The sequence below is a fragment of the Pogona vitticeps genome, chromosome 4 (genome assembly GCF_051106095.1).
Source record: "Pogona vitticeps strain Pit_001003342236 chromosome 4, PviZW2.1, whole genome shotgun sequence".
In the NCBI taxonomy this organism is placed as follows: Eukaryota; Metazoa; Chordata; class Lepidosauria; order Squamata; family Agamidae; genus Pogona; species Pogona vitticeps.
Window position 1 is genome coordinate 181,340,341 of NC_135786.1, and position 24,539 is coordinate 181,364,879.

The window sequence follows — 24,539 nt, forward strand, 5'->3', positions numbered from 1 at the left end:
AAATAACACATCCCCTGAAAGTAAGCCCTAATGCATTTTTGGAGCAAAAATTAATACAAGACCCTGTCTTATTTTCGGGGAAACATGGTAAATGTCTTGGACCAATGTTCTAACCAATAAATACAATGGCAAAGTTATAAAACATCCAAGGAGATAGGCATTGCAAAGTTTAGTCACTAATGAGATACACTTATGAGACAAACTTTTTCCATTATCAACAGGATCAGGATGGTTTTTATTTTCTTCATTTTGCCCTAACTTCTGACCTGTGTAATACAAAAAACTGGTAAATATCCATCTGCTTCTCCTGAAGGCAACGTAAATGATCACACCTTTTAAAAAAAAACAACAACCCAACAACCTTGTGTTCTTAAGAGGCATGCAATCAAATTATTATGCAGGAAGCGGGATCCAAGTAATATCACTTTTCAGCACCTATCCTTAACTCATATTGTAGATAAGGTCAGGGAAATGAAATGTTATACCCTCGAATGACAGCTGCATTGTGATTAGGAGCACAGAATCATGCAAAATAGGATGGGACTAAATTGTTGAATAGTGGTGTGATTATCTAATTCAAGAGGTCTGCCACAATGCAAGAGGACTGGAAATGAGAATAGGAAGACATGCCATTCTATCTTAAAGGACCTGAAACTGTTCGATTTCTGAGCAGAATCCTATGATCACTTTTTGCTGAGGTGGAGACAGAAACTGAGTTGAATGTTAAAACGTTTAGTCAAGGCATCAGCTGGTGGTGATAATCTCTATTCACAATTAGTGAATGCAGAGAGATCCTTAATCCTAAACAGGCTGCACATAAGAGTGCAACAGGTTAGGTGGTAATGAATAGTTTAGAATAAAAATGAGAGCTAACAACACAAAAGTACAGCAAAACAGTTCAGAGAAAGGAATGACCAAAGTCTTGCCTATCTGAGTGTCTATTGAGCCTTCTCAGGATGCATACCTGTTGAACAGTGATAGGCAGAAAGACTGTTATGCTAGAAACACCCCAAAACTATCAATTCGCAAACTATCCAAACTATCCATTCACAAAAACAGTGTAGTATTATGGCATCTCTCACAAATTGTAGGTTTGATCCAGAACGTTGGAACATCTGAATTTTTATTTTGGTTTGTTCCAGGTGCAAAAAGGAGAAATACAATAAACAACTGGAAAGAAATCTGCACAGTCTGCATTGTAGATGATGGAACCGTAGCACAACATGGTCTGCTCATAATTCCTTATCTAAATTACTTTTCAGTCATTGCTACTTTATAGTTACTTTGGCTTCCCATCCAATGTTGCCAAACTTCAAAACCATACCTGTATTATTTAAAACAATCACAGTCAAATCAGTTTTGACTTACAGCTGCTCTTTTCAGGGTTTTCTAGGTATAGAGTACTCAGAAGTTCCTTATCATTCCTTTCTTCTGGGGCCATTCAAGGACTGTGCAGCTTGCCGAAGGCCACACAGACTAGCTCTCTGGTATGCACAGCAGAGAACTAAACTCCAAACCTCAGGGTCTGCAGCCAGATACCTAGCTCAGTGAGCTACCCAGCCAGCTTACACAAAAGCACTTCTCCATAATATTCTCTTCTTGCTAAAGTCCAAATCGGAATCACCATAGCTTCCTTGCTGACACACAGAATCAGGATCAGGAAGCTAAGCCATATGAGAAACTGGAAAGAGTTGGGTGTATTAAGTCTGTAGAAGACTGCAAGTTGATATAATAACCAGCTTTTAATACTTGCAGGCCACCACTTGAGTATTGCTCAAACTAGCAAATTTTATAATAAAGGAGATTTCAACTAAACAAACTGGGAAAAAATTCCTGACATTAAGAACTCTTTCACAACAGAATGGATTACTTCTGAATGTGGCGGACTATTTGGAAATTTTAAGAAAGGTTGAATGGCCATCTGTCAGGGATGCTTTGGTGGTGAATGTTCTGCTTTGGACTCAGTAGCTCTTGAGGTTCCTCTCCAGCTCTATGATTTCATGATTCTAAGTTCCTCCTGCCTGGGTTGCTGACAGCAAAGTGTTTGGCTTGAGGGAGGAAGGAAAAGAGAATTTTCAATGAGGCTTCCTATAAAACTTCCCTGCCATCTGCTCCTACCATAATCACTAGGCGAAGTGATAGCAGAAGGAACAGTAAGGCACTGTCCAGGGACTTATGGGGGCAGGGGGAATTCTGACATAGAGTTCACAGGCACCTAGACACGCAGTACAATGAATCAGCACCAATCTAACTGATAAACATGTGTACAGTATATGTATACACAAAGAGAGACACATATTGACCAAAATCCTATGTTTAAATTTACACTTGTGCTAGCTGATGATGTCATCAGTTGTGGCCTTTTATCAATCACTAAAAGATTCGTACTCTACTCCTCCAAGTTCTGAGGCTCCCTTGAGATCTCTTTTGACCCAAGGAAGCCTTGGGGAGCCTTAGGAAGCGGCTGAAGAGCCTTTAGTGCCTCAAAACCACTGCTGACTGTCCTGTTGCCAGGATTAGAACCACTGATGGTGATTCTCAAATATGAAAGTTTTCTCTTCCTTCCCCATTCCGACGCACTCAGACACCCAGAATATCCTTTTCCAGGATACTCCATTCCATTTTGTCTTCCAACATCTTAACTGTTCCCCTTTTCCACAAAGCATTCAGCGTTTTGTATCTATAGAGCATGTTTAGTCCTCATGAGGCTCTTTGTGTGTGGAGCTTTTTTCTTATTCTAAGTTCTTTTGTTTGTACTTCCACAAACTCAAGGATTTCCCTAAGCCTGTTGATACTTTCCTCTTGTGTGAAGATCATGCTGTTACTGCTATTTAGAGAACCGAGATCACTTTCAGAACATAGGATGAAATAGCTTAACTACTCTGGTGCAGAACAAAATCAGAACTAGAAAGGCCAGAAAGGCCAGAAAGGAAGAAAGAAAGGCCAGAAAGACCAGAAAGAAAGAAAGAAAGGCCAGAAAGGAAGGCCAGAAAGAAAGAAAGGCCAGAAAGAAAGGCCGGAAAGAAAGGCCGGAAAGAAAGGCCGGAAAGAAAGAAAGAAAGAAAGAAAGAAAGAAAGAAAGAAAGAAAGAAAGGAAGGAAGGAAGGAAGGAAGGAAGGAAGGAAGGGAAAGGAAAGGAAAGGAAAGAAAGAAAGGAAAGAAAGAAAGGAAAGAAAGAAAGGAAAGGAAAGAAAAGAAAAGAAAAGAAAAGAAAGAGAGAGATGGCAAGAATAAACACTGAAATTACATTCCAATAATATAGAAGGATAGTATGCATGATATACTCTTTTGTTTTCTGTTAACTGTGATCCTACCCTGTCACATGTAAATCAATCATGTACAGGGAAAGTCGTGAATGTTAATGAAAATTATTGCTTTTTGATTGCTTATTACTTATCTGTTCTTTAAATTGCAATTTTCTGCATGGTTACTCAGAAATTCTTTGTGTTTAATGGAGCTTATTCCCAGACAAATGTATATTGCACCCTTAAATGTGCAGCCGTTCTTCTTTGTATAACTAAAATGTAAGAGGTTAGCACAGGTTTATTTGGCAAGCATGATGGCTCAGTCACGAGAGTTTGCCAAAACCACATTCCGGAGGGAAAACGCTTTATCACCTTCTGAGTGAGTATCTTGTTCAGCCCTTAGAGGAAACACCTATGGAGAATGTAAGCCATACTGACTTTGTTGATGAAAAGGTGGGATAGAAATGTTACAGAGTAATATGAGCAGAACTTTCAGTTCCACAGAAATTGTTACAGAAACAGCAACTAAAAAAGTAGAAGGAAGCAACAAACATTAAAAAATACCACCCTTTAGGAAAGGGTTTGATAAGCTTGTCTTTTCTCTATTGCAGATTTTCTGTGACTATCCCTCTTAAGCACTTCTATCTCTGGACAACACATTGCTTCTATACAGGGGCCTACTTTTAAAAGGAATCATTAAATAAACAAACTAGCGCCTGTACTAGCAGCATAACTGTGACACAAATACTTTTTTTGTTAAAAGAAAGCGACGAGCTTGAGTTGAGAATATTGTTATAGTAATTATGGGTTATAAAAAAGTAATTGCAACAGATGCTCTTCACATAGTGCACTGCTTTGCAATGCGATCTTGGCTGTATACAACAGTAAGGCTTTAAAATCCTGAGCTGGAACTATACCATGGCAATACACAGGGCAACTGTATTTGTTGTGGGTTAGACAGGGCTGGGAGCCTTTCCTCATTCTCCAGCGCTCTTCCCTAATGCCCACCTACAGGCACAGCAGCCTCCTCTTGCTCTCCTCTACATCTTGCCACAGTACTCTTGCTCCTCACTCCCACCAAGGCCTAGGTCAAAATGAACTGACACCAGCCCCCATCCAGCAAACACTGAAGAGTAGGGAGCAGCAACTGAGCAAGCCCTGGGACATGGAGATGGAAGGCTCATTGGACCTGAGCCCATGACTCAAACCCCACAAAGGAGTTGGCCAGCTCTTTATTTGTTTCTCATGTAGGTCCCCTCTTCTGGGAGAGGGGCTGTACCCTAGTGATACACCAACATTTTCAGAAAGAGTTAGGAAACAATCCTGCCTGAAGTTCTGGAAAGTTGTTGCCAGTTAGAGTAGACAATAGTGAGCTTGTAGTTTTTGATGGCTCAACATCAGATCCCTTTGACATCCGAAGCGGAGTAAAACAAGGCTGTGTCCTTGTGCCGACCCTGTTTGGGATCTTCTTTGCTGTCATGCTGAAGCAGGCCTTTGGAACTGCAACAGAAGGTGTCTATCTCCGGACTAGATCAGATGGAAAGCTCTTTAATCTCACTAGATTGAGAGCGAAGACCAAAGTCCAACTGAAATGCATGCGGGACTTCCTCTTTACTGATGATACAGCCATTGTTGCCCACTCTGCTGAAGACCTCCAACAACTCATAAATCATTTTAGCAAGGCCTGCCAAGACTTTGGACTAACTATCAGCCTGAAGAAAACACAAGTCATGTGCCAGGGCGTGGACTCACCTCCCTCTATTACTATCTCCATGCAAGAACTGGAGGTTGTTCATGAATTTGTGTACCTTGGCTCAACAATCTCTGACACTCTCTCCCTAGATGTCGAGCTGGATAAACGCATTGGGAAAGCAGCTACCATGTTCTCTAGACTCACAAAGAGAGTATGGCTTAATCAGAAGTTGACGGCATACACCAAAATACAGGTCTATAGAGCCTGTGTCCTGAGCACACTCCTATACTGCAGCGAGTCCTGGACCCTTTGTGCACGGCAGGAGAGAAAGCTGAACACCTTCCATATGCGTTGTCTCCGACGCATTTTTGGTATCACCTGGCAGGACAAAGTTCCAAATAGAGTAGTCCTAGAACGAGCTGGAATTTTCAGCATGTATACAATATTGAAACAGCGCCGTCTACGTTGGCTTGGGCATGTCGTGAGAATAGCTGATGGTCGGATTCCAAAAGATCTCCTGTATGGAGAATTAGTGAAGGGAAGCCGCCCCCGAGGGAGACCACAGCTGCGTTACAAGGACATCTGCAAGCGGGATCTGAAGGCCTTAGGAATGGACCTCAACAGATGGGAAACCTTGACGTCTGAGCGTTCAGCCTGGAGGCAGGCGGTGCATCATGGCCTCTCCCAATTTGAAGAGACACTTGTACAGCAGACCGAGGCAAAGAGGCAGTCCCGAAACAAGCAAAACCAGGGAGCTGGACAGGGGACAGATTGGATTTGTCTCCAGTGTGGAAGGGATTGTCACTCTCGAATTGGCCTTCTCAGCCACACAAGACACTGTTCCAAGACCTCCATACAGAGCACGATACCATAGTCTCTCGAGACTGAAGGATGCCTACCACAAGTGAGCTTGACAGGCCAATGGTCAAAGTAAACTAACTACTGTAACTAAACTAAGCACGCCTTACTAAGTTCTATTTTAACCTCACAAAAACTTCAGAACAGGTTAGATTAAATGACAACCCCAAAGTCATTTTTTGGATCAGCAGGAATATCAACCAACATTTTCCCAGGCCAAGACTAGGACAACCTATTACATGGCAGGGATGTTCGCTATAAGTCCCTGTGTCAATCAGTCAAGGATCAAATACTGAACATTATGATCTTGTTGCATAATGCAACACAATCACATTTGATTATATAAAAACACTACTTTGCCTGTACTCTGAAGTGCAAAGGGAAGGCATTTATCTCAATAAATACCATGCTATTATTTCTTTGTTTGCTAGTATGCACAGTGAGACATTCTTCCTGGTCAAGGTCTAATTCTGCTTAGTCATAGCAGACTACTATGACTTTTAAAAAAATGCTTGCTTGTTGATTTATATATACAGTTAACATATCTTCATTTTATGTACTGTACTGATACCAAATTACTTTTAACAGGGCAAAGAACTGAATGAGCAGACAAATATACACATGGATCTCTACAATCAGGCCCACCTATAACTGGACCAAGAGTGATAGCCTATTCATCTCAGCAGTAAGGATACACTCCCTCTTTTGCTCAACGCCTCTCCCTTGCAAACAGTTTCATATCCTTTTACAAAGCAGGGAAGAAGGGGACTAACAAACAAAATACAGAAGATGGAGACCTCCTCCTGTTACATACAGCACTGATGTTACCTGTCTGTCATGGGTTTGGAGGGAAAGTTCCATCCTATGGGGAGTGGAAGGCGGGACATCAGGAGGAGGGGCTGTACTGTATAAATATGTGATGCCTGTGTGGTGAGAGAGAGATGCTGAGACAGACACTGTGAGACGCTGGGATGTGAAGAAGCAGCAGCTGGGAAGAAGAAGCTGGTGTGGGAGTCTGTGTGTCAGACAGGGTACTACTGTGTGTCAGAGTACCAACCTGATAGGTTCAGGTGTCTGTTGGTTAGCCAGAACTGATAGGTTCAGGGTCTGTGCTTCAAGTTAAGGGTTCTGTGTGAACCAAACTGTATGCATGTATGAATGAGAATAAGCCACGTTACTTTATCTTATTCACCTGATCATTTTATTTTCCCTGTGTGTTGTATTTAAATAAACCTTATTCTTTTATTTGTTTAAAAATCCATCCCTGGTCTGTGTGACTTCTTATAGGGAATGGTTGGTGGCAGCTTAGTTAACGTGTGGCAGATCCCAGTAGGTCTGGGTTTGTCACATTGATTGGTGTCCAGCGTGTGGGATACGACTGGTCCAGTTGTCCAGCGGTCCAGCAAAGCCTTGGCAAGTGTGCCCAGAGCAAGGGGGGTCTAGTCAGGGACAATCTGAGGCGCGTAGGTAATCTTCTAGGTGTACCTCACGGGGAGGTGCGCTAGTGGAAGAACGTGCCAAGTGGGAAGACTAGATTAGGGTGCTCTGAGGCAACTTGTTTTGGCGGGAAAAAAGCTGAGGCAAAACTGTGTAAAGTAGCAGTGATTTAGCCTGCCTGCTGAGAGGCCTAGCAGAGGGGGGTAGACTCTGGCTCGCAACTGTTGCAAGATTAGTGCTGAAGAACAGCAGTAATCTATAGCAAGCTGGTTCTGAGGAAAAAAAAAAAGTGGTCGTTTTATTTTGAGGCTTGACTTTTTAAAGCAGCCTGTTCTGAGGGGGGATTATGCCCTTGACTCGAAGCCAGATGGCAGAAATGGGTGAAGTGAAAGACCCCCAGGTAGACCAAGGTTCTGAGGATGAATTTGGCTCAGTGCAAGGTGACAGCACGGGAGAACAGAACCCAGAACTCAGAAAATTGCTCATAGCCCAACAGCATGAACTGAGGATGAGGCAATTGGAAAAAGAAGAAAGATTAGAGAGAGAGAAAATTGCTCTGGAAAAGGAAAGGATGGTGTTTGAGTTAAGAAGATTGGAACTGATGAACCAGAACAATAATAACAATAGGGATTCTGAGGGAGGCCAATTGTCTAAAGCTGACCTGAAGAAATTCCCTGTGTACCACAAGGGAGATTGTCCTGAGGTGTTCTTTTCCCTAGTGGAAAGAGCGTTTGTGGACTTCTCAGTGAGGGAAACTGAGAAGATGACCATCATGCGATCTTTAATCAGTGGTAGCCTGGCTGAGGTCTATGCCGAGATGCCTGAGGAACTGATGAAAGATTTTGCAGAGTTTAAAAAACTGGTGTTTGCCAGACATGGGATAAATGCGGAGCAGCTGAGACAAAGATTCAGGTCCCTCACAAAAAAACCAGAGCAGACTTTTACCCAAGTGGGGGCCCAATTGGTGAGGCTGCTTGAGAAATGGCTATCTCAGGAGGGGACAGAGACCTACGAGCAGCTTAAAGATTTGATAGCGCTGGAACAGTTCTATTCAGTCCTGCATGGGGAATTGAAATTCCAGGTGAGGGAAAGGAAACCAAAATCTGTGGCAGAAGCCGCCGAGATTGCAGATTTTATTCACCAGATAAGAAAGCCCTTGGGTGAGGGGAAATCTGTAGGTAAACCCAAAGAAACCTACAGCAAGTACTCTCAGGGACCAGGGAAAAGCCAGCAAGGGGGAGGGGCCCATGGTGAAGGGAAGCCCTCAGACATGAAACTAAGACCTCAGATTTTGGAGGGAAAACCAAAACAAGATGAGAGAGAATCAAAATACACCAGAAAATGTTATTTCTGTCAAGGAAAGGGCCATCTAATCTCAGAGTGTGAGAAATTAAAGCAGCTAAAAGGAATGGTGCCTCAGGAGTCGAGTGGAACCAAGCCAAAAGCTGTGTTCTGTGTCCAGAAAGAGCAAGGCTCATTGTCACTGAGGGAGCCTGTTGCCATGGCGACTCAATCTGGAACAGCGACATCTGCTGATCAGGCTGAGGAAAATGGTCCTCTCGCGGAGGTAAAGCGCTGCTTGCTGGTGAGAACAGATTCTCAGTTGTTTGAGACAGCAGGGGTGGACGTAGGAATACTTGACCGTCAGTATAGGGGGCTGCGGGACACTTGTTCCCAGGTAACCCTGTGCCATCCAGATATTATTCCTAGGGAGTTTATAATCCCGAATGAGAGCATAAAGGTAGCAGGGATTGAGGGGCAGGTAATCTCTCTGCCAGTAGCGGAGGTACCGGTGAACTTTCAAGGCTGGAGGGGAGTTTGGCGGCTAGCAATTTCATCGACTCTGCCAGCAGCCGTGCTCGTGGGAAATGACCTGGCTGAACATGTGAAAAGGGTGCTAGTGATTACACGTTCACAAGCCACCATGGGGACAGTTCAGGGGGGTAATGATGAGCCAGAGACGGAAGCAGAGGGGAGTTCAGAAGCTGTGGTGGAAACCTTAACCACAGACAGCAGATTTGGACAAGAGCAAAAGGCAGACGCCACTCTCCAAAAGTGTTTTGAACAGGTGACTGACGCCCAGCTAACACCTGAAACCCCAGTGAGATTTCTGGAGAAAAAGGGGATTTTATATAGAGAGACCCTGAGGAATATCTCAAAAGGGGGAGATGGGATCAGAAGTCAGCTGGTGGTACCTGAAAAGTATCGCCCCATGATCTTACAAAGGGGGCACTCTGACATGTTTGCTGCACACTTAGGGGTGAACAAAACACAGCAGAGAATCACACAGAGTTTCTACTGGCCTGACATAGGGAAGCAGATCAGGGAGTTCTGTGAACAATGTGATGTGTGTCAAAGGCAGGGGAATAACCGCGATAGGACCAAAGCAAAGTTGTGCCCTTTGCCTGTGATTGACACTCCGTTCAAATGCATAGGGGTGGATATTGTGGGACCTTTGCCCAAGGCCACAAAGAGGGGGAACAGGTTCATTCTCACCATTGTGGACCATGCCACGAGGTACCCTGAAGCCATACCCTTGACTAACATTGAAACTAACACAGTGGCCGATGCTTTGGTGGGGTATATGTCCAGGATGGGATTTGCCTCAGAGATAATCACAGATTTGGGCGCATCGTTCACATCAAAGCTCATGAAACGCTTATGGCAAATCTGTGGAATAAAGCACAAGGAAACCACTGCCTATCATCCGGAAAGTAATGGGTTAACTGAGAAGTTCAATGGGACTCTAATGCGCATGATTAGGGCTTACTTGGCAGAGAATCCAAACAATTGGGACCAGAAGCTGCAATCCCTTTTGTTTGCTTATCGATCAGTGCCACAAGCCAGTACCGGGTTCAGTCCATTTGAACTTTTATTTGGGAGAAGGGTGAAAGGGCCTCTTGATTTGATCAAACAAAATTGGGAGCAGATCACCCAGGATGACCCACAAGACGTTGTGACATACATAGACACCTTGATGAATGACCTAAAGCGAAATCTAGAGCTGGCAGCAGAAAACCTGCAAGCTCAGAAGGTCAGACAGAAAACATGGTATGACCACAAAGCTAGAGAGAGGCACTTTGACCCAGGAGAGGAAGTGCTTTGGCTTAGGCCCTGCAGAGAGAATAAACTGCAGCTCAAATGGGCAGGACTATATAGGGTCATTTCCAAGATGTCAGACCTGAACTACCTAATAGAGCAGGAGGAGAACCAAGCAAGGAGGGTGGTTCATGTGAATGCCCTAAAACCCTACTACAGAGGGGAACAGAGGGTTTTATTCGCGATAAAAGCAGCTGAGAGTGAGGAAGCTGAATTACCCTTCTGGGAGGGTAGAGGGGAAGTAAAATACAACCCAGAGGAGGTAAAGATCAGTCCTGCACTCACCCAAGACCAGCAGCAAGAACTGAAAATGCTGCTTAGTAAATATCAACAGGTGTTTTCCAACAAGCCGGGGATAGTGAAGGGAGTGATGCATCGGATCCACACAGGGGATGCACCCCCGCAGGCAGTATCCCCATACCGAGTAACGGGACCCTATAGGGACAAGGTGCGGAAGGAGCTGGACGAAATGCTGAGGGAGAACATAATCGTCCCCTCTTCTAGTCCTTGGTCCTCTCCGATAGTCCTTGTGGACAAGCCTGATGGGAGCATTAGGTTTTGTGTTGATTACAGGAAATTAAACCGTGTAACCACTCCTGATGCCTACCCAATGCCCAGGCTAGACAACCTGATTGAAACCATAGGGGGTTGTCGGTTCATCTCATCATTGGACCTGGTAAAGGGATATTGGCAATTAAGAATTGATCCCAGGGATCAAGAAAAAACTGCCTTTTGCAGCCCTTTTGGTCTTTATGAGTTTCGAGTCCTGAGCTTTGGTCTCAGAAATGCACCAGCCACATTCCAAAGGCTGATGGACCAGACCTTGGCAGGGCTCAGTGACTTTACAGTGGCATACATTGACGACATAGGGATCTTCAGTAATACCTGGGAAGATCACCTGATACACCTGGAATTAGTGCTGCAGAGGTTAAGTGCAGCAGGGCTAACAGTAAAGGCCAGCAAGTGTCAGCTGGGTAGCCCAGAAATAAAATACTTGGGTCACATGGTAGGGGGAGGAATGATAAAACCCCTGGAGGCCAAAATAGAAGCTGTTCGTGATTGGCCTAGACCCAACACCAAGAAAAAAGTCAAATCATTTCTTGGGTTGGTGGGCTACTACAGAAAGTTCATCCCGAGGTTTAGCGAGATTGCGGCTCCGCTGACCGATCTGACGAGGAAGACGGCTGATGACCGCATCCCGTGGACCAGCGACTGTGAGGCGGCGTTCCAGAGGTTGAAGGAGGCGTTAATCAACTATCCAGTCCTGCGGGCTCCAGACTTCGACCGGGAGTTCATCATCTACACCGATGCGTCTAACAGCGGGGTAGGAGCAGTTCTGTGCCAGGAGGATGAGAATGGTGACCAGCATCCAGTGTCCTACCTGAGTAGGAAACTTCAAAAAGGTGAGAGACATTTGGCAACCGTGGAGAAGGAGTGTTTGGCCATAGTCTACGCGATCCAGAAGGCCAAGCCTTACATCTGGGGAAGACATTTTATTCTGTGTACTGACCATTCACCATTACAATGGTTAAAGACAATGAAAACCCACAATAGCAAACTTATGAGGTGGGCTTTAAACCTACAGGACTATGACTTTGAAGTGAAGGTGGTCAGAGGGTCAGTGAACTGTGTTGCTGACGCCTTATCAAGAAGACCTGAAGAATGAAGACGGCGAAAGAACATGGACTATGTGTATATAATGATGACAAAAGGTTAAATGTACCTGGTTTTGAACTTGGTTTGTATGAATAAAGGTAAATTGATGTAATGTTAATGGTAAATGTTTAAATGCATAATTGCTATGGTTAACTTAGAATGTAAGTATGAGTAAGTATAATATGGTATGTATAACTGTTGTTGTGTGTTTTATTCAGGTTGTTTTTTGGTGAAAAGCACGTTAGCTTTCCCCCTACAAAACAACTTATAAAGAGGGGAGGTGTTACATACAGCACTGATGTTACCTGTCTGTCATGGGTTTGGAGGGAAAGTTCCATCCTATGGGGAGTGGAAGGCGGGACATCAGGAGGAGGGGCTGTACTGTATAAATATGTGATGCCTGTGTGGTGAGAGAGAGATGCTGAGACAGACACTGTGAGACGCTGGGATGTGAAGAAGCAGCAGCTGGGAAGAAGAAGCTGGTGTGGGAGTCTGTGTGTCAGACAGGGTACTACTGTGTGTCAGAGTACCAACCTGATAGGTTCAGGTGTCTGTTGGTTAGCCAGAACTGATAGGTTCAGGGTCTGTGCTTCAAGTTAAGGGTTCTGTGTGAACCAAACTGTATGCATGTATGAATGAGAATAAGCCACGTTACTTTATCTTATTCACCTGATCATTTTATTTTCCCTGTGTGTTGTATTTAAATAAACCTTATTCTTTTATTTGTTTAAAAATCCATCCCTGGTCTGTGTGACTTCTTATAGGGAATGGTTGGTGGCAGCTTAGTTAACGTGTGGCAGATCCCAGTAGGTCTGGGATTATCTTACCTGACAGCGATAATGAGAACATCTAAATCAGGCTTTCAAGATTAATGTTACACATTTACAGAAATGATATAGGTGATTTTTAAAAGTCCCTCCAGGAATTAACAAATACAGCAGAACTTACACACAAACACTATATTAATACTAATATACACCAATAAATGGAGTTGTACTAAAAGCAAGGTGATGTGGACTTGACCCCTCCCTCCCTCCCTCCCTCCCTCCCTCCCTTCCTTCCTTCCTTCCTTCCTTCTTCCTTCCATCCATCCATCCATCCATCCATCCATCCATCCATCCATCCATCCATCCATCCATCCATCCATCCATCCATCCATCCATCCATCCATCCATCCATCCATCCATCCATCCATCCATCCATCCATCCATCCACACATTGCAGTTTAAAATATTTTTAAAATAAAATGCAAACAAAATAAATTATTAAGATGATTAGACTACTTTTGACCAGAAGTAGGTTACATCAAAAGCATTATCTCAGCCCTTTACTATATCTTCTTTGACATATGCATAACTTGCATACACATAAATCCTGCACTGATTGAATTTCTCCACATTCACAGAAAATTTGTCCTGTGTCTCAGCAGCCCCATTTTACGTGACTATTCTTTGATCCCTCCAACTTAGCTTCAAATTTCCAACTTAGCTTGTCCTGGTGGGATACATTTTTGGCAAGACGCATTGTTTTTGCTCTTCATGGTGACCAAGACTATTGTTTTTGCATAAATACAAGTGTAGTTGCTAAAATAACATAATACACCTAGGAATACTCCAGATCACCAACTGTAATAGTTGGGAATGCTCCCTGTTCTTATCCTGCACACATTTTAGCTGGTCTTACAGATGACTTGGAAGGTTCAAGAATTTAACTACTAAAATAATGTATTTTATGGTTTTAAAGCTCCACAGGGTTTAGAGGCACAGGGTATAATTTCTATGGCACCTTTCCGCATCATTAGACATGATGGAAAACAGAGAGGACTAAGAAATGTATACCAGAATGTTTCTGAATGAAAAGTCCCTGAAAAGGCAACCGAAAATGTTTTCCTCCCTCACCATCCTACATTAAGATACTCCATATATCTTCAGGAAACACCCTTCTCTTAGAACCATCTTTTAGAGACATACATCCAGTCTGTATAAAGGACATAGTGCTTTCTGTCATGAGAGCCTAACTCTGTATTAGCCTCCCTAAGAAAGCTTAGCTGGCATAGATGGTAAGGGGTAAAACCCACTGTTAGGCCCAAAGAGATTAAACCCACTGGCTGAATGGGACTTATTATACCAACATTTCTATAGGTTCCACTGATTCAATGGGTATATTCTTGCTGGGATTGATGATTGGATTTATCCTACGACATTACAAGCTTTTTAGTACCAGGTCAAGGCATATTCAGATATACTGTATATTTTAAGAACAGTTTAAAACATATCTTTACGATTATGGTTTTCTGCCTCTTGATTTCATGTTAAAGATGTGTGGTCTTTATTATATTGCACTTTTGTTGTTTTATACTACCATGGAATCCATGAGAAGGAAGAGATGCTTAGGATTTCAAAAATAAATAAATAAGGCAAGCTTTTTTTAAAAGTCTTCTGGCTCCACTGTATAAGGCCCTCCCCCACTTCAATTCTTGCATATGTCTGCCTCTATCATAACTGAAGATAACATTTCAGGCATCTGATGAAGGAGATTCTAGACCATGAAGGCTTATATCACAATAAATATGTTATTCTTACGGAGCATAATGCTACGCTGTTATTTGCTGCAACAGACTGAAAGTGGCTGAAGTGATTATAGGAAACAAATTATGTTTGTAAGCTTCAGTTATCTGTGTTTAAGAAGCTTCTGCACTAAAACAGTTCACTTTTCTAAACACATATTTTTGAGCAATTGCACTAAAATGCTTCTATTTCACTTTAATACAAAATTTTAAAGCATTTCAGAGCTGGAAAGGGTTTCACGAGAAATCAGGAAAATGCATTTCTTCTGTCTGAAACTAAAGCACACAGCTAGTTTCCATAAGCCTATCACAAGTACACTGGATACATAGAGGACTCTTGGTAGGATAAAGGCAGATGACAATTTCTTCAGACTTCCCATCATTAGCTATGACAGAAAACAGAGAAAGCTTATATATATATATATAGTACATAGTTTCTGAATAACACAGAGATACCCTAAGCAATATGGAATTAGACTAATTAGAGCCGTAGGGTGAATTCAGAAAACTTTTTGTTTTTGTTTTGGTGGAGAAAATTGGCTAGCAAAGCCTGGAAGTGATGAGAATTAAGTGGAATAAAATTGTCTGAGAGGATTCAACGAACAATGGATGTACCGTTCTTTAGTGCAAAAACTACAGCATGGAATCACCTCCTAAGGAATGGCATCCATAATTAAACAACACACTTTTAAATTATGTAGATTTGTGTCCATGGTAATGATTATGAACAGGAGGGGTTGCCTGAAGGGAATCCCCATTTACAGATAAGTAGGTACTGCATTGTCTTCTATATAAGGATAGTTTTATCCTTAGATCCATGGGTAACCAAAGTTTGTTCATTTGATAATCCCTCAAGGGCTTGCAGTAATGGAGGAACTATGTTTAAAATGTGTGCATTGGTAGTCTGGCATGCTGAACTTCTGATTCATGCTGCAGCTGCAGAACAGAAAGTACCATGATTGTGACCAAGGTATCGGATCCATTTATCTTGAACCAGATGATATTTGGGAACACTGACTAGGAGACTGAGGATCAATAGCAAATGGAGAGTGAACTGAACCTTGTTGATGAGGGAGAACTTTGAAGCAGTGACAATCAAGCATCTATGCAGGGGGATATAATGACTCCTCTTAGATGAAGGTATGCTGCAATTGGTGTTTTGAACTTTGTGAAAAATCTGGGTGCTACTGCTAAATTGAAGGGTAGGACTTGAAACTTGAATACCTCATCTGCAAATGTGAACAATGGCAGAAGAATGGTCTGATGGTGATGTGAAAGCACACATTCTTCACGTCCACAACAGCAAGCCAGTCTCACTTACTGAGTAAAAGTAGATGGCAGATAGCATTACCATGCAAAACATCTTTGATGTTATGTGCTTGTTCATGGCCCTGAGATTGAGTATATGATGCAATCCCCCATCCTTTTTTGAGATTGTGAAATTTGGATACTAGGAGGAGGAGTGGATTGAAAATGTCATGGTGGAACTCTGGCATAACCTTGAAGAATGGTAGAAAGTACCCAAGCATCTTTAGTGATGGTGCAGTGCATATAAAAGCTGCTAACTGGCAAACAGAAGGAAAAGAGTTCCAAGAACGTTGTCTGTTGTAAGAGCTGCAATGATTTCACTGGTGAACAACCCTGTTTTGATATAAATAGTTGCATCAATTTCATAGCTGGCTGCTGAACCATAGGTTCTGTCAGTTTTGAGACTGAGGCTGATGGCTTCTTTTTTAAAAAAATTAGGGGAGACACCAATTTGGACACTGACCTCAATCTTAGCTGATGCTGAGTAGGTGAGGTGGAGTGCTTGTGGTAAAATTGGCTGATGGGCTATGCATTTGTCAGCAATGAGTGAGGAAAGGTCCAGCCATAACCCCCAAAGAACAATGGTGATGGTGGGTAGAAAAAAGGCAGAATGAAACCATGTTCTGGTCAGGAAATTCTCTACAATATCTATGTGGAGTCAGTGACTGTGACTCATACCTGGACTTTTTGGAGCTGGGGATCAAGATAAGTGCTGGGATTGGAACAGTGAAGATGCTGATGAAAATCTCAGTTTTGACCCTGGCTGTCTATGCATCTGACTCCTAGTCAGAGCATGTTGTGAAGGAATATGTGGTGATGACTTCATCAACACTTGTTGCACCAACCAACCTGAAGAGCAAGGTGGTGTGTGTGATATGAAAAAAGAGGGCATTTCACTAAATCTCCCTCAGAGACAATCCCAGATACATAACATTCCCATCTTCCTGATCTGAAAGAGTCTGGGACTGGTCCAATGAGGACTAATCTGGTGCTGATGTTCTAGTTCGAAGGTTAGGTTCTTGAGGCTTAGAATGGGATGATAAATCATTGTGTTTGTATGTTTTTATTTGTCCTGTTTTTCAATCATCAACTTCTTCCACTTTGCCAGGGATGATACTGAAGAGGTCAGTGCTGAAATCAAAGCAGACTCCGCAATTGACACAGGTAAGTCTGAGGTTTGAATATTTCAGAGGCTCCATTACTCTGAAGGAAGATTTTTTTTTTCATAATGCTTGTGGGCTCTCTGGAAGTTGAGAAACAGAGCTGATGGATTTTGTGGACTTTCCCAGAGATAAGATTGCAGCCCAGTGAAGCAATTTTTCAGAGCGGCATGGGTAGAGCCCTTACAAATGTTACACTTTTGTGTAATGCGTTAATTGCCCAGACTAAACAGACCTTTGTGGTGTCCATTAGAATGATGCACTTTGCCCCCCAAAGTAGAACCCTTCTTGAAAAGAGTCCCAGTGGCCACAAAATTGAGGTGGGAAACAGGAGAAATCAGATAGTGCTAAGATAATTATAATACTTGTATATATGTAATTCTTCAGACTGTAAATAGTTCTCCCTTTATCTCTTCCAGCTCTTTATTTTTCCACAACCTTTAATATATATATATAAAGGTTGGGGAAAAACAAAGAGGTAGAAGAGATAAAGGGAGAACTATTTACAGTCTGAAGAATTATATAATTCTAGGTAATCAATCTTCCAGCACGTCCTTGAGGTGCTGCTTGCCCAGTAGACAGAGGAGAACTGGGTGAGAGCCATTAGTGTGTGCTTCATCATGCACTCTGGCACCGGAAGAGGGAGAAATGCTTCTTCTTAGGCTCTACGTAGATAGTTCCTAGGCTACTTTCTGCACAGACACAGAACCTATGTATGTAATTCACAGAGACCACAACAAAGAAATATATTTCCATACTGTATTTCCATTGAGAAAAATGATGTCTGCAAGACAATACTCACCATTTGAGTCAGTGGCTTATTGCCAAAAACAAACAAACAAACAAACACAAAAAACACATCTGGGGTGGAAATGGAGGAAGAAGAGGAAAAAGGAGCTCCTGTAGTAATTTTGTATCCTCTTAGCTTTTGCTTGTAACTATAATGTTTCACAGATGAAACGACCACAGCAGAAATGACAAATACAACACACAGAAGAACAAAAAGGGGCAATAAATCTCAAGTGACACTGCAGCCTATTAAAATGCATTCAGGTGGTGTTGCAGAAAGGAGAGTACTTCCAATTCATTTTATATTCTAGTCTGCAGAACAGAAAAAGGCAAAATCTTTGAACAATCAATGTAACACATGCTGAAGTTCTAATCGAAGGAGCAACAAGACTGGTGACAGAGGTAGGCCTGGCAACTGATAGGGGCTGTCTGTCAGAATAACTTGCCTGGAACTTAAACTACTACAGCTGGGAATACCTCTACATATCACATTACAGCATAATTAAATTTGCCACAAATATCTCAGGCAAATATGTAAGTGTGAACAACAGATAACACAGCACCAAGCACCAATGCACATTCTCCTGGGAACTCTGATATGGTTATGGATATGCAGCATATTATGTACCAAATGTATCTGAGCAGCATATAAGTTAAATAAATAAATAAATTAAATAAAATGTATTCTGAAACACATTTAAATAAATAAATAAATAAATAAATAAATAAATAAATAAATAAATAAATGCATACGTACACACATACACACATACACACATACACACATACATACATACATACATACATACATACATACATACATACATACATACATACATACATACATACATACATACATACATACAGTACTTGTTCATGTTTGTTGACAGAAACACTGCCTCATGGCACAGTGGTTAAACCGCTGTACTGCAGCCAAAACTGCTCACGACCTGGGGTTCAATCCCAGGTAGTGGCTCAAGGTTGACTCAGCCTTCCATCCTTCTGAGGTCGGTAAAATGAGTACCCAGCTTGCTGGGGGGGCAATGTGTAGCCTGTATAATTAAAATTGTAAACCGCCCGGAGAGTGCTTGTAGCGCTATGGGGTGGTATATAAGTCCAATAAATAAATAAATAAATAAATAAATAAATAAATAAATAAATAAATAAATGCATCTGAGGCAAATGTGATGTTTGTGCAATGGACATGGTCTTAGGGGAAAAGATCTGGTATAGACATGAATCAAAGTAACAAGGAAATTCTGAAAAAAATAGGTACAAGTGGAATATATAATCTTATTATTTTATATGAAATTAAAACACCAGAAATAGTGTGAAAAATAAGGAGTACTGCCATTCATACCACATGGGGCAGAATTTATTCATTTCTACATCTTCTTGGACAACACTAGCAAATGCACATCTTGTGACTGAACTGCAAAGTACCTTTTGCTGACATCAATGCTACTAAATACACTGCAATTCTCTGGTTCACCCAGGGAGTAGATGTAATTGCCTATTGAAAACAGATACACTATCCTTAAATATTGCCTGTTTTACAAATGAGAGCTGTGAAACTGATATGCAATAATTGACTACATTCTCTATGTATATATGTATGTATGTTTTGAATGTACTTTCAGGGCCATTATATATCCAGTTTTTAATCAATTCTGCTAGTTTCAGCTAACCATTCTGCTGTTTAGCTGACAAAGCTAGAGAGCTGCCTCAGCAACAAACCATGTACCTGTAGTACTAATTTATATCATGTTTCACTAAAGGTGCTTAGCAGCTACTGCCTGCTGCCTCTTCAACCAGAAAATTCACTTTACTATACAAGAAGGAAAGACTACTGCAGAAAGGAAAAGTGACTTAGATACCACTTGCAGAAAAAGAATGTGGAGAATGTATACTCAGGAAAAGCAAAGTGGTGGAATAGGTGCAACTTTTTACGTAGCACAGGAGCGTCTCTCCATCAATTTGCATTCTACTCTATGCTGCTTTAAGGACAACACTGTGTTTCAAAGGTTAATCCAAGCATACCCATATAATTTAATTCAAAACAAGAAAGCATTTTATTCCCTTAAATTGCGGTGATGATTTCAGTTGGTCTGGGAGTTATTTTTCAGATAAATTGGCAGCCTGTGGACTGAATTTCCTAATCTAAATAATTTCCAAGTTTGCAAAAAAGTTTTAAATGCAGTGGTTCTGTACTGTACAGTTTGTTACCAGTAACACTGTTACCCAGTGTTTGGGCTCTTTCAAACAATAGCAAGATTCCTCTCTGGCTCTTAGAGAGCATAATGATCTTTTTCAGCAGAATGATCTTGTTGAAAATGAGATTCTTTGCATGAACATGCAATTAATAGTCTTTGCTTTAAGAAACCTGGCCAGCTAGATTCCCAGAATAGCTGCAATCCTACTTTTTGATGAGGGATTTCTGCAAGGCAGAGCGGAACTTGACTGGAGACCTGAAGGAACCTCATGCTTTAACTATGCACCGAAAGGTAACACAACCATTTAACCACCAATTGGTCATTTGAACAGAAACTCTGATTTCTCTGTATATTTTCTTTACATTCCAAAATGACACAAAACTTGGTGATTTGTTCACATTCTGTACTTTCTGAAACATTTTACCAAAAAAATGTTAGTTTCTTCATTGTTTCTTGAGACAACACTGTATACTGCTATAATTTATACAGGGCATGGCCATTTTACAATTTGGAAATGCAGCAAGTCCAGTCCTTTACATCCTTGAAGCCTCACATGGAACAATGTTTGCTCACACCGTTAGAACAAGAAAACCACACCAGATACCATAACTTCCATAGCTAGTATGAATATGCTCAGACACAAACCATTTGAATATATGTTTTGACTATATTACACCCCATGTAACAATGCTGGTTTTCGAAGATAGCAAACAGTCACCTTAAGTTCTTGTACATTAAGGCGACACATCACTTCAAAGAATTGGAGCTATTTAATCTATCAGATGTATTTTCTGACATGAATAGTTTACTTCATCTGGCCAGAATATATATCTGGACTGTCCTTACTTTTCATCATTTCTAATCTACAGGTATTATGAATTTAACTTCCATGGGGGACACATAAAATAACCAAATATGCAAATGTTGTGAGCTAGTTCCTTGGACATGCAGCGTACGGTAAAGACTTGATATACAGAGAATGCAAAAAGCAGTAATTAAATGCTTCCCCTACTTCCCCACTGCTGATAGTAAGTCTGGGGGTTGCCTTTTGAAATAAAATTAAACGTATTGGAAAAATGTAAAAATCTAGTCCTTAATGAAAATGATTCATTAAGATAGAAAAACCCTTCCCTGATGATGTAAAAGGGGAAACGCCTTTTAAATATTTTGTCATGTTCATTTCTATGATGAGGAGATATCTCAGGTATCGTTTGTCAATTGGGGCAGCCTTTGCAAAAGGAACTAGATTGGGGTGGGTAGCTGTGACCTTACAGATGTTTCTGGACTGAAACTTTCATTAGTTCTTTTTTATTGGCTGTGCTGGATTGGCAAAACAAACAAACTGGAAGGCCAGGGCTGAATACTCTGGAATAGCTGTGCTTGCACAGTACTTGACAACAAGCTATAGGTCATGATTTATCAAGATGACTCAGTCTCTAATTGTATCATTCTGTTAGTGAAATCCTTCTCCTGCTTTTCCTCTTCCAAGAAGTAACCAGCTCTAAAGAGCTGCCCATAGTAGCAATTCATCAGATCAGCAGTAACCATCCTGGATCATAAAAGTTGGGGGAGACTGTGAATCTGCCATTTACTTTGCTGCATCGCTTCAGGTGACTGTCTCACCCATCCTAATGGTAGGATTAGTTCTGGTTCTAGACCATGCACAAAGGGGGAATTGCATTTAATAGCACAATTGGTGATGTGCCTAAGGATCACAAGGACAAATGCACTATATTTGTACAGTGAAAAAAAATTAACAGAGATCTCCAAATCCATCAAATGTCACTGGCTAATGAATTATGTGCTGTTCAAAAATCCAAACATGTCATGACATCCAAACCTGCAAATGTGCCTAGTCCCTGGCTTGTTCCCTTCCCAAATGCTCCCGATGAGTAATTAATGTGGAATTTTCAATGTTTGACCTCAGGAACTGGAAGAGTTCATAGAAATAAGTTCTCTTGAATTTCCATAAAGAAACTTCCCTTTTGTATGTATTTCTAAATACTGTGGTATAACAGAAACAAAACCAAAAACTTCAGCATTTAAGACTACAAGATCTGTATCAATCAGAAATTCATCTTAGAGGTGTCATAATGCATTTGTTTTCGTTACACATTTTAAAACCTGCTAACACGAGTACTTCTTTCAGAACTGATGAATGTTCTTACAGCTCTACAAATTTCTGTACAGGCTATGTGAAGATGGTTCTCACCCCTGCCGCCCTCGTTTTGTATCTCATGTTTATTGGCATGTTTGTTTGTTTTTAAGGAAGAGGTCAATTAAATTATTTCTGAGCAAACTTAAAAATCTCAAAGCAAACAATGAATGCTGCTTACTATATTTAATTTAAAATTAAGTTTCAAATTTGCACTTTGGTGGTTTTTACATTCTACTACATATCTAATTGTTAGATCCTATTATAGTGACATATTTATTTAATTATATATATACTTGAATATTATATTAATTATATTCAGGTAAAGTAAACTTGATCACAAAAGCTCACATCGGAATAAAAACTAGCATTTAGTTGTTTTGCTTTGCTTTTTTTGGTTAGTCTGACATTTTCAGGGAGTTCACTAATATTTTTCAACTCTTTCTGCATGAAAACTCCTGCCTGATCATAGAAATAAAGGTTAAACATTTGTATCTTGTATCTGTCTAAAAATTCAATAAAATTTGAAACCATGTCATGGGTCAAATCTAGAGGTCTGTCCAAGTAATGTAGCTGGTGGAAGCAGACAGTCCCAATTCCACCTTTCTTTTCCTGTAAGTTTCCCCGAGGACTCTAGAAACAGTAGCCAAGGGTTGGAAGATTCTTTTAGGTAGGGTATGGCTGTAGAGTGGATAGCTATGGGGGAAGTGGGCAAGAGCTACTCTTGATTTTCCGTAATCCCACACTTCCTCGTCAGACCACAGCTCCACAATCTACTGATTTTCAGGATTGCATTTTCAGAGGGTTCTGGGGGCTTGTAGAGAGAGAGAGTCAACTTCCACCAGCTGTGGGGATATCTCCAGATCCCATCGTATGTGTGTGTGTAAAAGTGCTGAAGAGTATCCTAACTGCTGAAAATTTAAGACAGAGAAAATTATTTATAAATTTGGCTTAAAAGACATCAATCCACTGCTAAAATACACAATGATGCATGCAGTGGAATAGTTTTGCACTTATGAATATAGGTGTCTAACTTTTTGGTATCCAGCAAATTCTACAATCCAACAAACTCTACAATGTGGTAAACCAACTACAAGCAAAGAATGATGAAGATGTGGAAGAAAACAGGCCCCAAAAGAAAGATGAAAACAAGCCCCCAAAGCAAAATGGTAATGGGTAGAATGACTTCTCTAGACTTGAGTGTCTGACCTGTTAGTTGGTCGTCGCCTGCAGCAGGGGCGATGCGAATGTATGGTGTTGTAAGTTGCGTCACGATTATCGCAGCTAAGGCAAAGGAAGATTTCCAGGTCAGCATGCATAAGGGGAAAAAAAAGCCAGACTGAAGCTAAGCTAGCAAGAAACAATTTTTCAACTTTTACTGCTGCAATTCCATACAAACTGAAAGGAAGGAAAGAAGGGGGGTAGGAAGGAATACAGATTAGGAATGATAGATTAGGAATGTAATCCTTTGAGTTAAGATGAGTGTGAACTGCGCTGTACACAGGTGAGATAGCATCCATTTTTAATATCATGGCTGCTGGGGGAAAAAAAAAAAGAAAAACCACAGATAAGTGAGTGGCTTCTGGCTATCCCTGTGCACAGTTCAGTCTCCACTAACAAATCTCCACCCACTTATGTATTCATATACACAACTGCATGGGGAAATTTAATAACGGGAACCACCCATTAATTATTCAGTGATATTCATTCTTCCAACAAAGAATTGAATATAAATAAACAAATGCAAATATCTAAATTCAATATGTAAAATATCAAATTCACTATACATGAGCAAAGGCAGCATTCAATTGGCATGAATACAGTACACAATTTCCTACACAATGACCCCCAAATTAATAGTTGAACTGCACTGGTTTCCCAACATGCTTTATGCTTTCATGATACCACTTCTACTTATTTGGCAAATCAATTTCTGAAAACATTAATTAATGTATTTTTGTTCTAAAAACTACTTTCCATTTCAAAAATTTAAGAATAATTTAAAACTGTTGAATTCTAAATAACAAACACAAGGCTGTTTTGCTGAGTTATTTAAGGGACAAATGTATATATGACAACAGACAAGAATGTCTCTTTTTTAAAAACATTTGCAAATGGCACCATGGGGCAGCTCAGGACACAGGGAGACCCAATCCATGTTGAGAGACAAGCACTGAAAGAAAAGGGATGTAAATCCTTCCTCCAACAGCAAAACTATATGTTACAAACAGCCAGTCATTACACTTGAAATCCTCTTAGTGTTCAAGGGATAGAGTGGAGGTAGTCTTTTGGGTCTGAAAATCAAACTTACAAAGCAAGACTGTGTTTAAGGCCTGAAGACCAATTTTAAAAAAAAGCAA

General features: G+C 41.0%; 1 protein-coding gene across 17 annotated transcripts in view; it reads right to left on the reverse strand.

Moving 5' to 3' along the window:
* Positions 1–24,539, reverse strand: part of PTPRM (protein tyrosine phosphatase receptor type M) — a 607,519-nt gene that overhangs the window by 192,110 nt on the left and 390,870 nt on the right. For 10 of the 17 annotated variants that reach the window (XM_072999591.2, XM_072999595.2, XM_078391538.1 and 7 more), the window contains exon 14: positions 23,389–23,463. The exons of the other annotated variants lie outside the window; for them this stretch is intronic. In XM_072999591.2, the coding sequence (XP_072855692.1) occupies positions 23,389–23,463 (75 nt within the window). The remainder of the gene's footprint in view (positions 1–23,388; positions 23,464–24,539) is intronic. 17 annotated transcript variants of the gene reach the window in all.